Source organism: Penicillium paradoxum (genome assembly GCF_028828445.1).
Source record: "Penicillium paradoxum strain IBT 22861 chromosome Unknown utg000003l_segment0_segment0, whole genome shotgun sequence".
NCBI lineage: Eukaryota > Fungi > Ascomycota > Eurotiomycetes > Eurotiales > Aspergillaceae > Penicillium > Penicillium paradoxum.
The window spans coordinates 4,528,283-4,541,350 of record NW_026643181.1 but is presented as its reverse complement, the minus strand read 5'-3'; the positions used below and the strand labels follow the sequence as shown (position 1 = coordinate 4,541,350).

General features: G+C 29.3%; 1 protein-coding gene across 1 annotated transcript; it reads left to right on the top strand.

Moving 5' to 3' along the window:
- Positions 1 to 9,233: 9,233 nt before the first annotated feature.
- On the top strand, positions 9,234 to 10,670 carry N7457_003521 (C2H2 finger domain protein; the record flags this gene model as incomplete). Its single annotated transcript, XM_057174566.1, has 5 exons — positions 9,234 to 9,264; positions 10,023 to 10,044; positions 10,107 to 10,241; positions 10,272 to 10,320; positions 10,641 to 10,670. Coding segments are annotated over 5 exons (267 nt in total), but the record flags the coding sequence as incomplete, so codon positions are not given.
- Between the last annotated feature and the right edge of the window lie 2,398 nt (positions 10,671 to 13,068).

Sequence of the window (13,068 nt, the reverse complement as noted above, 5' to 3'; positions counted from 1 at the left end):
AGATACTATTTGCACACCCCCAAAACCCACCTTTTCGCTATTTGCACACCTATTTAAACCCTTTTAGGTAAGGTGCCTCTTGGCAACTGATTTCCCTCTGATTTTGTATTTTACACTGTATCCGCGTAGTACTCTCTGCGCCCCATATACGATATCGACGCCCCCTAGCCACATCATATTTCATACCATATCATGATATCGCTGTTATAAAAAATGAAGCTATTCCCAGTTACTGATCCCGTACAAAAAGGGCTGATTTGATGGAGTTTTCAGGGTAGAAATGGGGGTTTTCAGTGCAGAAATAAGGCTATTCCCAGTTGCTGATCCTATACAAAAAGGGTAGAAATAGGGGTTTTCAGTGTAGAAATGAAGCTATTCCCAGTTACTGATCCTATACAAAAAGGGCTGATTTGATGGAGTTTTCAGGGTAGAAATGGGGGTTTTCAGTGTAGAAATAAGGCTATTCCCAGTTGCTGATCCTATACAAAAAGGGTAGAAATAGGGGTTTTCAGTGTAGAAATGAAGCTATTCCCAGTTACTGATCCTATATAAAAAGGGCTGATTTGATAGAGTTTTTAGGGTAGAAATGGGGATATATAGAGTTTTTATAGGGTGGTTATATAACTCTAAAATAGGTGTTGATTTTTAAAAATAGTGCTAATCGACGATTTAGCCGCTAGTTTAACACGGAGTTTTACACTAAAAATATTACATTTTTACTATACAGTATAGAAATAAGATACTATTTAATATAATACGTATAAGACTAAGATCTAATCACCCCCTTCTAGATATTACCTAGCTAATAGCGATCTTATTATCTAATAACTCTATAGTCTCCCCTTATATAGTCTAATCCTTATACCTCTATACTAGCTGCCTCGCCCTTCCTAACCGCCGGATTATCGTAGTTTCCTTAGTGTATATAGACTTAAATCGTAACGGCTCTCGGCGAGTTAACCGCTTAAAGGCTTAAGATACCCGGGATAATAGAAGCTAGGGCTAGGAGCTCGTAGATAGTCGACTACGGGGGCGTATAATATAGGGGTTTTATACTATCCGCTCTAGGGAGTACGCGTATACCCCCTAGGTCCCGGCTAGTAAAGCCCTTACTAGTTAAATCCACTACTAAGGGTAGAAATTAGTCTAGGAGAGGCTCTTACTACTCTCCTAGGCCTAGTTAATATAGTGAATATATAGTATTCCTCTTATTAATATTAACTACTAAGAGTATATTAATAGAATAGGCTTTTTACTAGTACTATATAGTAGATAGTAATTAAAAATATACTATACCCTTATAATAGCGTCTTTCGAGACTACTATTTTAATAAATATAAAGAGAAAGAGGCTACTAATAAGTCTTTAACCTCGCTACTTAGTAAGTTCCTAGGAGATCTCTATAGCCTATTACTTAATTATAGACTTAAACGTTTTAGTAAGAGCTAGTAAATCCTTAGTTAAGGCGTTAAGGTCGATCTTTAGATAGCGATACGTAGACTTAATACGAGATATAGAGGTCTAATTAAAGTGTAGGAAATACTTAGTATAGTACTATAGGAAGGCCCTACTATACCCTTAAATCTACTTAGTATCTATATACTATAGTAGTTCGGGAAAGTAGGTATATTTATCCTAGAACCGGAGCTACTAACCCTCTATTCTAGTTTTACTATTAGTATCCTAGGTATAGATAATACTATACTAGTTATCCTTTATCTCTATCTACTATATATTAATCTTAATATATACTATATCGTTAGTAAGGCGGGTTTCGGAAGGCTAACGGAGGACGTAACGATAGATATAGGGCCTAGTATAACTCTCTATATTATAGGTAATATACTAGATATAAAGTATAGTATCTATATTTAGGAAAGCTTATTAATTATTAGCCTTTTTTCTAGGAAATAGGATATATAGGAACTATATATAGTTAATTATATTTTATAAAGCTTATTCTTTATCCGTAAGGATAGTCTATAGACTAATAAGTTTAGTACTAGTAAGCTAGGTACTAGTGAGCTAGGTACTAGTAAGCTAGGTACTAATAAGCTAGGTACTAATAAGCTTAGTAGTACTTACTATACTACCTTAAGAGCGACTAATCTAATTAGTAGTAGTTAGGTCCTACGAGACCGGTAGTCTATTAGTACTAGTACGAATTAGTCTTAGGAGCTTAGTACTAGTTCGAAAGGATAAATAAATATCCTTTAGCTAACTAAGTACTAAGCGGTATAAAACCTCTTTTTCACTACTAAGGAATATCTATATAGTATAAAAAATCCTACTAATAGCGGATACACCGACGATATTTAGAAGGGGTATCTTCCACTTATTAGTCTTATACGTATAGTCTATCTATAGGATATATAGATAGGCACGTAGAAGGGTAACGCTAGTTTCGTAGATAATAAAAAGGGTACTTAGCGAGTTATTAACTATATATACTTAGTAGTAGATATACTAATTTCTATCACGGGGGAGATCCTTAAGGAGAGCTTAGATAGGCGTACGACCCTTAAGATATCGTAGCTATATTTCTACTCGTAGGTTCTTAATATCCCTACTCCGTACGTATAATATAGTATTACTATCCTCCGCTATTTAACGTAAAGCGCCGACGATATACCGAGTTAGCACCCCTTACCGGACTTAGCTAGTAATAGAAAGAAGTATCCGCTAGATTTCCGTACGTCGATATATCCCTAGCGTAGATAGGTCGGTAAGGGGATATTAATACTAAGAGTCCTTAATTACGAGCTCCTATAAACCTCCGAGAAGTGGTCGACGGCGGAGAGTACTATAGAATATATACCTAAATACTTTAGTATATCACTTCCGCTACCGATTAGTAGGGGTAAGATTATCTCTATATTTACGACTAATACTATAGTAGAAATACACTACTTTTATATTAGATCTTAACCTTATAACTTCGAATCTATTTAGTTTAGCCTACTCATTAAGTATGCTTATTCCTTAGAGAGGGCACTCGAAAGACTAGAAAGGGGGTATAGTTTAGTAGCGAGGGTGCGAAGATATATCGGTATACTCTATACTAGTAATAGTATATAAAGATATAAAGATATAAAGATATAAGGATATCGAGATAAGATACGGAGTATAGAGTACGAAGTAGGGCTAAATCGTCGATTAGCACTATTTTTGAAAATTAACACCTATTTTAGAGTTATATAACCACCCTATAAAAACTCTATATATCCCCATTTCTACCCTAAAAACTCTATTAAATCAGCCCTTTTTATACGGGATTAGTAACTAGGAATAGCTCCATTTCTACACTAAAAACCCCTATTTCTACCCTAAAAACTCTATTAAATTAGCCCTTTTTATATAGGATCAGTAACTAGGAATAGCTTCATTTCTACACTAAAAACCCCTATTTCTACCCTTTTTATATAGGATCAGTAACTAGGAATAGCCTTATTTCTACACTAAAAACCCCTATTTCTACCCTAAAAACTCTATTAAATCAGCCCTTTTTATACGGGATTAGTAACTAGGAATAGCTTCATTTTTTATAACAGCGATATCATGATATAGTATAAAATATGATATGGCTAGGGGGCGTCGATATCGTATATAGGGCGTAGAGAGTACTACGCGGATACAGCGTAAAATACAAAATCAGAGGGAAATCAGTTGCCAAGAGGCACCTTACCTAAAAGGGTTTAAATAGGTGTGCAAATAGCGAAAAGGTGGATTTTGGGGGTGTGCAAATAGTATCTCTCTTTACATAATCGGTAAGTTCGGGAAAATCAGGAGGAATATCACATAATTATCAACCTCATCTATCCATCTGATATCGATCTCTATAGCAACCCATTATTTACAAGATCTATTTAAACCCTCTCCCCCCTAAGATCTCTCTCTCTCTCTCTCTCTCTCTCTCTCTCTCCCCCCGCACCCTAGATCTTAATCTCTCTCTCTCTGCACCCCATATCTCTGATTTTTATCAATATTCTTATTAAGGTAACTATTTGTCAAGGCAGTACTTATTGACTAGGTGAATAATGATACGAGAAGGATACGTAATTAGAACGAAGGGGATTCGATTCTATATTGGTTATAAGACTAAATCTTGCCTTCCCTACCCCCCTAGGTGTCTTCCTTTTATGATTTAGTTTCCCCGCTTCTCGGAACCGGATCATCTTAGTTCTATCCCGTTATCGTAGGGTATTCGGAAGAGTCTCCTCCGTCTAAGAGAAAGGGAGCCTAAGGTAAAATAATATAATAAAGAAATACTATAATAACTATCCCCCCTTCTCTATAAAACCTATCCTAGGGTTTTAGGTTAAATAAAGGGAAGTATAAGTTATAAGATAAGAAGGGTTCCTATCGAGTTTATTTTTTTCTCTATCTTTTAGAGTCTTATTAGTATAGCTATAGTAGTAGCTAATAGGTAAGATATTAGCGATCTAATACCGGAACTAAAACTAGTCTAATACTTAGACTATCTACGTTCTAACTTAAAATCCTTTAATACTATTAATAAAGAAATTTTCTCTATCTTCTATTAATATAATATAATTATATCTATCTTTTATAAGTAATATTATATAAATAAGAAAACTTATAATATAGTACGTTTTCGGGCTTTAAATATAATAGATCTATACTTATCTTATATAGATACCTATTAGTATAATAAGGGATATTTAGGATTTTTCTACTATCTTAAAATTTTTAAAGGTTCTCTTAGATAATAATATAAAGTTATTAGAGTAGATCTATATAGAAATCGCTAAAAGTTTATATAATTTAGTATAGGTATTTAATATAGCGGTTATTAGTTACTATTTATATTAGAATTTAGTAGATATAAAGAAAATATAGGCTATAAGTATTTTATAACTATTTTATTAATAATTCGCTTTCTAATAATAGTCTAGCTATTTTAAGCGAATTATAATAAATTTATAAATAGTCGTCGAGTAGATATATAGACTATACTTAATAGTCGTAGTTTAACTTAGCTAGATTAGGGTAGACTTTTAAGTCTACTCCTTAAGGATATAAGATATACTTACTAAACTATTATAAAATAGAGGTATTTAGAGTCCGTTTCTAATACTTTTATAGCTATATTTAGGAAAGCTATAGGAACGATCCTACTTAATACTTTTAGGATAAATAAGTATATAAGGTTTATAACTTATTCTCCTCGATAAGAGGGGAAGATACTATATATATAGTTCCTTTCTTATAATAAAGGTAGTTTAAAATAAAAGAGGAGTTATTTTAATTTTCTAACTATAATCCTCCTTTCTTCGCGTTATTTAATTATTATTTATACTTAGTTCCTTAACGTATTTCCTAGGTAAGCTACGTACCCCCCCCTAAAACGCGTCTTCTAATTAATAATTAATTAAATTAACTACCTACTATACTACTAATACGCTCTTAATCTTCTCAAAATTCTATTAAATAAGAGGGTAGGATTCTACTAGCTATTAAAGCTATTAAAAATTAAGAAATTAGCGCTACTCGCGAAGTAGCTCGTCGTTTTAAAGTCCCTAAATCTACCCTCTGATCGCGTCTTCGTAGGATAACCTTTCGCTCTAAATCCCGCGCTAATAACTATCGATTAATAAAACTCGAAGAGGAATCTCTTTAAAAATAGATACTCTTAATAGATTCGCGTAGATTAGCCCCCCGCCCTATTATAGTATAAGAAATAGCGGATCTTCTTATTTAATAATATAGAATTACCTTAGTTCTTTTAGTTAGTAAAAGTTAGGTTATAGAATTTATAAAATAGTATCCTTTTCTTTCCTTCTAATTCTCGAGAAAGTATAATTACTAACGTACGAAATATAAAGACCTAAAAATTATTTAAAAGTAGTTTAATCTTATTTAAAAAACGATCCTTAAGTTTAGAATTAATCCGGATAACGTTTATAACTTCGATAAAAGTAGATTTATAATAGGAATAACTACGATTATAAAGGTTATAATAAGAAATAAATACTATAGTTAGCGATTACTTTTATAACCTAAAAATTATAAGTAGATAATAGTAATTAAATATATAAATACTTTAGGATAGGTACTTCTTCTATATATAATTTTTAAAGGAAAAGTCTTCCTTAAGGCTTAGTTTAAGGGCCTTTTAGATAATTAGCGATTTAAAATAAATCTAAATAGTTAGACTTCTAATAAGATTAGACTTCGTTAGCTTAAAAAGCTTTTTATTCCTTTAATTTCTTTATATATAAAAAAGTAGTTTTAACTTCTTATATTTAATAGCTATAGAAGTTATTTAACTTTAAAATTTAATAAAATTTATAAGGAAAATTAAGTTATACTAATCTATATACCTATTTACTTTTCTTATCTTTTATAATCTTTTAATATTAGTTATTTTATAGTTTTAAAATAATTATATAACTAGTTAGTTAAATTAAAAATATAAAATAGGATTAACTATATCGATAAGCTTAATTTCCTTAAAGCTTACCCTCTTATATAAATCGAGGCTTTTAAATTAAAGACTATTATTAATAGCTTTAAAGCTTCTAGTTTAGTCCCTTTTTACCCGGATTAAGTGATCTTAACCCTTAATATTCGTCTTTAAACTCTAACTCCTCCTCTAAGCTAGGGTAGCGAATTAAGTCGGAATTTTTCCCTAAAAACCCCTTTTACCGAGAAATAACTTCGTTAATAGACTTCGTTAATTAAATCTCTCCTTTATATAAGATCTTAAAGCCTATCTAGCCTATCTAATCGCGCGATAAATTAACTTATTAAGGGCTACTAAATTACTATATATTCCGCTATTATACTTACGTAGGAAAATAAGGAATTACGTACCGCTAATAAGAAGTAGAAGTAAAAGTGTACTAGATCTCGAAGATAGATACTCGGAGAAGAAGGTCTCTTAGTTTTAGAAGCTTCCTAATTAAATACTAGGTTAAATACTAAGGTTAGAGAGGTAGTAGAAGGCCCTCCCCCTATATAATAAGGAGCCCCTTTACCCTATCCACGTTCTATTTAACGCTATAGTGGTTATAAAGAAATTAAGTATAAAATTAATAGATATCTAGCTAGATAAATTAATTGATTTTATCCGATTTAGTCGCGCTTTAGTTAAGATAATTAAATTTAAAATTAATAAGTTAGGGGGGGGTACGTAGCTTACCCGGGTGCGTAGCTTACCTAGGAAATACGTTATATATTTCGTAGACGATCCCTTCTTATCTTATCGTCTTATCTTTTATAAGTCCTATTTATTTTTATATAAACCTTCCTTTATTATAGCGTAAGGCTATAGCTATAGTCGCGGTTATAGTTATAGTTATAGTTATAGTTATAGTATAAATCCTATTAATAACCTATTTATAGAATAGTCTATACCCTTTTCTCTTTTAACTACTTCTAAGGTAGTATCTAAGGTTCGTAACCCTTCCGATATTAATCTACTATTAACTCCTTTTTATATAGATCCTATTAGGACTATTTATTATATTTAAAACTTAGGTTCTTTTACGCGCCTAAAATAAAATTATCTTATCTAATATTATCTAAATTAGTACGTTATCTATTTATATATAGCTAAAAAGAAGTAGGTTACCGACGAACCTCTTAAGATTAAGTATAAATCCGAGGCTATTAGGTCTATCTCCTACTAATATTATATAGAGAAGCGATAGGTATATAACTTAGTATAGATTTATTTATCTTTCTTATTAATATTAGACTCTAATTATATAGGTTCTAAATAGTATTATTAGTAATACTATAAATCTAACCTTAATTATCGAATAGTCTACCTAATCTTTTAAAAAGCTAAAGGATCGTCTTAATTATATAGAGTAAAATAGAATTAATAGATCTCGATTTTTCTATAGGCCTACTATCTAAGCTACTATTAAGAATAGGATCTATAGATTAATCTCTAACTTTTTAGTATTAATCTATAGTTACTAAGCTACTTATAGTTTTCCCCTATCTTAAAAGAAGACTCTTATCGTAAATATTATCTTCTTCTTTTTAAGTATATTTCTCTAATAAATTAGTAGGATATCGCTAACGCTTATAAATAGTTTCTCTTTTCTTAGGGTCTAACCCCTTTATCTTATCTTAGTCTTTTAGCTATACTAGCCGAGCGGAAGGCCTATAATATTTCTATTTACTATTTTATCCGCTATAAGGATTCGGGTTATATCTTATAGAATACCGCTAAGTATTTATTTATTAGGGATCTAATAATAGCGATTATTATAAGTAGCTAAGATACTAATATAAGCCTTATACTTTCTCTTAGTATCTAGGCTAGTTTCCTAATCGTATTAGATACGCTATAGGTTTATTATATATTTAGTATAGTTTCCGGGGTTATTCTATTTTCTTATTTTTTAAAGGTTATTTCTTCTATAATATCTTAGAGGTATTTCGGTAATAAAATAGGCTCGTTTCGATCTAGATTTATTATCTTCTTCTTATTAATAAGGTATTAATTTTAACTATATACTTTAAGCTTTCTTCTTCTTTTTCTTAAGTTTTCTAAAGGACTTAATAGCTTCTTTTATATTTCTTATATTTTCTTCTAAGATCTATTAATTATATTTAGTAAACTAACCCTTTTATTTTACTATAATAAACTAGTAGACGGTAAAAAGGCTACTAGAAATAGCCGTAAGTAAGGCCGTTTTAAGCTATTAATCTACTAAACTTTATACTACGCACTTAGAAATCTAGCTACGCCTACCTATTCTCCCTTTAGGGCTATAGTCTATATTACTTTCTAAAGCCCTTAGTATCCGCTAAGCTTATCGTTTATATATCCTATCTCTACCTATACTAGCCCGTCTATAGCCTACGGCCTATAGCCTTAGGGAGCGGTATAATATAGGCTAATCCTAATTCCTATATCTACTCTCCTACTAGTATTTTTATTCTAGCTAAGAGATATAGTTTCCGAGAAGGATTATTTAAATAGACGTTAATTCCTTACCCTCTAATATTATCTACGCTACTTACTAACTTAAAATTTTATTCTACTTATACTTTAGATACTTCTCTATTCTACTATAATATAGCTCTCTCTCGACGATAGGCTAGGCTAGGATTATATAAGAATAATTTATAGACTAGAGAGGATAGCTCTAATAATAGTAGCGACGAGTAGTACGATACTAACCCGATAGAGCCTAATATCGACGATAATTAGCTTAAAGATATTAGTAATATTACATAACTTTTTATAGATAATAAAAATTCTCCCGAGTATTACCTATAGTAATTTATAGAGTTTAATAAGTCTATATATATAAAGAAGGATTATAGTAAAGGTATTACTATCCTTTTTAACTAGGTCGAGTCTCGTTAGAAATAGTATATCTTATTTACTCCTCCCTCTTTTAATCTTTTAGCTAAACTCTATTAGATTTTATATTTATATCTATAAAGATCCTAAATAAGAATTCCGGAAACTATCTATTATTATCTTATATATCTTTCTCGATTAGGCTTTAAATTTATAATAAGGTAAAAATAAAAAGCGGTTATCTAGAATTAAATAAAAAAGCTTATTAAAGACGTTTTAGAAGGTTTTTTAACTTATCTTTAAAAGGGTAATCTTAGAAAAGATTAAGAAAATAATAAATTAATAGATATACTAGATAAGAAATAAAGTTACCCTTTAGTCTTTAAGGCTTCCTACTCTATAGTATAGAAAGTTCTAATTAATATTATAGATAATCCGTAAGTTAGTTTAAAAATATAAACTATCTTAGAAAGACCGCGAAAAGTCTATTATATTTATAAAAGACTTAATTATAATTATAGAAATAGCTATTAGTATAATAAAGAAAAAATTTAGATATAATCGGTATCGTATTAAGCTTTATCTTTTCTATAATTAGTTAGTCTTATAGCTAATCGCCTTTAGGTAATACTAAGCTTAAGATATTACTATATTAGGGTTAGTTTATTATATAATCTATAAGGCGGCTTTTACTAAATCTTAATTAAATTTAAATTCGAATATATAAAAGGGTTTCTTAGCTCTAAGGATAAGTAAGTATATTAATCTAGAGAAATTTAATATTTCTTATTATAGCCTACTAACTATCGGATAGAAATATATATATCCTACCGGAGATTATATTTAACCTTTCGCTTATTCTTAGTCCTTATATCTTCTTACTAGGGTTACTTTTTATAGATTATACCTTTAAGAGAGTTAATAGTAAGGAGATCTTAATATCTATAAAGTAACTTCTTTATTTATATATTTAGAATAGGTATAACGAGCTTTTATTACTACTTAATCTAGCTCTAGATAATATACCGGTATTTCGGTAGACCGAGCGAATATTATAAGGAATCGGAATCTTAATTAATAAATATTTATCTTACTTAACCTTTCTTTCTTAGATTAAAAGTACTAATTCTATTACTAATTTCTAATAAGTTATCTATTTTTATAGCCTTTAATATAGGGCTAGAAAGGCGTTAGATAATAGCGGTAATTATCTTTCTACTTAATCTTTATTATATAAGTTTAAGTAACTAACTATCTATATTTAGGAACTATAAGTAACTTAATTTATAATCTAATTATATATTACGCTAATAGTTATATTTTTCTAAAGTACTATCTTAATTAATAGATTAATAAGAATCTTCTTATTATTATCTAAGGTTTAAATCTAAATAATAATATTATATATATAGTTTATTAAATAAGCCGGACTATTAACCTTAATTAACCCTAAGAATTAATAACTATCTAAGCTTTTTTAGTTAATAAGTAGTCTAAAATTTCTATCCTTATTTAGTATTATAATATACTTCGCTAATAACTAGGCTATCTACTCTTATAGTACTAAGGAAGTCTAAAATATAAAAGCTATTAAAAACTAAATTAAAAGCTTAATAATATAAAGAAATAGACTAAAAATATATTACTATTATAGATTTAGTAAAAATATAATTAAAAATAGCCTATATTAGAAGTATAATAGTAACTATCTAAAATAAAACTAACTAAGTTAATAATAATAAAACTATAATATATAAAGAAGCTATCTAAGCCTTAGAAATATTTAATTAAATATATTTTAACTCTTCTATTACTTATATTAGACTAAGAAATATATTAATATACTAAAGCTATTAATACTATTACTACTTACTATTAATTTAAAAAAGATATTATATACTATTTACTATAGAATAAAAAGATTAAAAATTATATAGCTAAGAACGGTTATATTAATAATTAGAAGCCGGAAAGCGAAATAACTAAAGTCTAGACTAAATTAGTAAGTCTACTTAAAAATACTATTTAATCTATTATAAAAGATAATTAACCCTTATTTTACTTTATTTATATAAGATAGTAAAACCTAGCCCTTAAGAAGCGTATATAACTATTCTTATTATATAGAGATATTTCTAAATATATTAAGCGAAAGTATCTATAGAACCTTTTATTAAGTACTATTATTACTTATAATATTTATAATAAAAAGTTTATAGAAGTAACGTACTTTTAGCGCTATACTAATAATTCTTACTCGACTATAACCGGGCCTCTATAGAGCGTAGCTTCTAAATAATAACTCGTTATATTAGTTTATTTTATATAGAATATATTAAAATCTTAAATTTAAATAACTAGATAGCCTAATTAGCTTTTATAAGACCGGTTTTAAATATACCGAAGTAGCTATAGTAGTAATAGTAGAAGGAAGATCTAGCTATATATACTTATTTCGAATCCTAGTATAGTTCTACGATATTCTATAGTAAAGAGAGAACTAGATCTTATTTTTTTTTAGTATATTTAACTTCGATTATCTAGATAATATTATTAGTTATAATTTTAGTAAAATAATTTAAATATACTAAAGTATTAGATAATATATTATAGTAAAGAGAGAACTAAACTACTTACTTTACTACTAAGGGAGGTGTTAAAGATATAGAGGTATGATATAGTATATAAGGTTCAACAATAGGTTCAAATGATACTAGGAATAGGATCTCTTATAGAAGTATTAAATTGTCTAAAGATCTAGATAATATCTGCCTTTTCCTACTATTTATGCCCTTTGTATGCCGAGGATCGGAGTCCTCAATTTAGCCCCTAAAGGTGAGCTTTTCGGTAGAAAAGATAAAAGAGGCGTAGCGTTACTAATCCTATAGATAGGAGAATCCTACCTTAGGTATAGTTCTTAACACACCCCCTTAACGTGCAGCCGTTATATATTATAAGATTATATTATTAGGGACTAAGATAAATAAGGTTTCTTAGTTAAAAGGTGTAGTTTTTAGACTATAGGAAGGTGTAAAACTAGTAGTTTTATACTACGAGAGATATAGTTTTTATACTACGAAAGATATAGTTTTACACTACGAAAGATATAGGGGTTTATTTTACTAAAAGTCTATATATTTTAGGGTTAAGGTTTAAACCTACGATAAACTCTATAAATTTAGGGGCCCTAAGGGGCTTTATTAGTCTATCTATAATATTTTCGGTCCCTTTTATATATATAAGCTTGATTTTCCCCCTTTTAACTTACTCGCGGATCTAGTGCTAGTATATATTGATATATTTTAAACGTCCTAAAATAGTAGGGTTCTTTATTATCGTAATCGTAGACTAGCTATTACTATATAAAGGGATAGGGGGGAGGTCTATACTCCCTTAGTAAAAGTTAAGATCTTTTAGTAGTTTTCGTAGCTAAATTACCTCTCCGCTAGTAATTAAGAGGGCTATATATTTAGCTTCGGCGCTTAATTTTACTATACTAGTCTACTTTTAAGATTTCTATAATATTAGGCCCCCTATAAGGAAGAAGATATACCTAGTCCTACTTTTACTTTCTAGGGCTAATCCGTATAAGGCGTCGATATACCCCTAGAGGTCCTAATTAGGTCTAGATTAGTATATAATTATATAATAGCTAGTACGTCCTATATAAGTAATTACTCTTTATACTAGATCCTTATATTTAGCGTTTAGGTTTATAGTAAACTATAAAAGTATATTTACTATGAGTAAGAGATCTAGATATATAACTATACTAG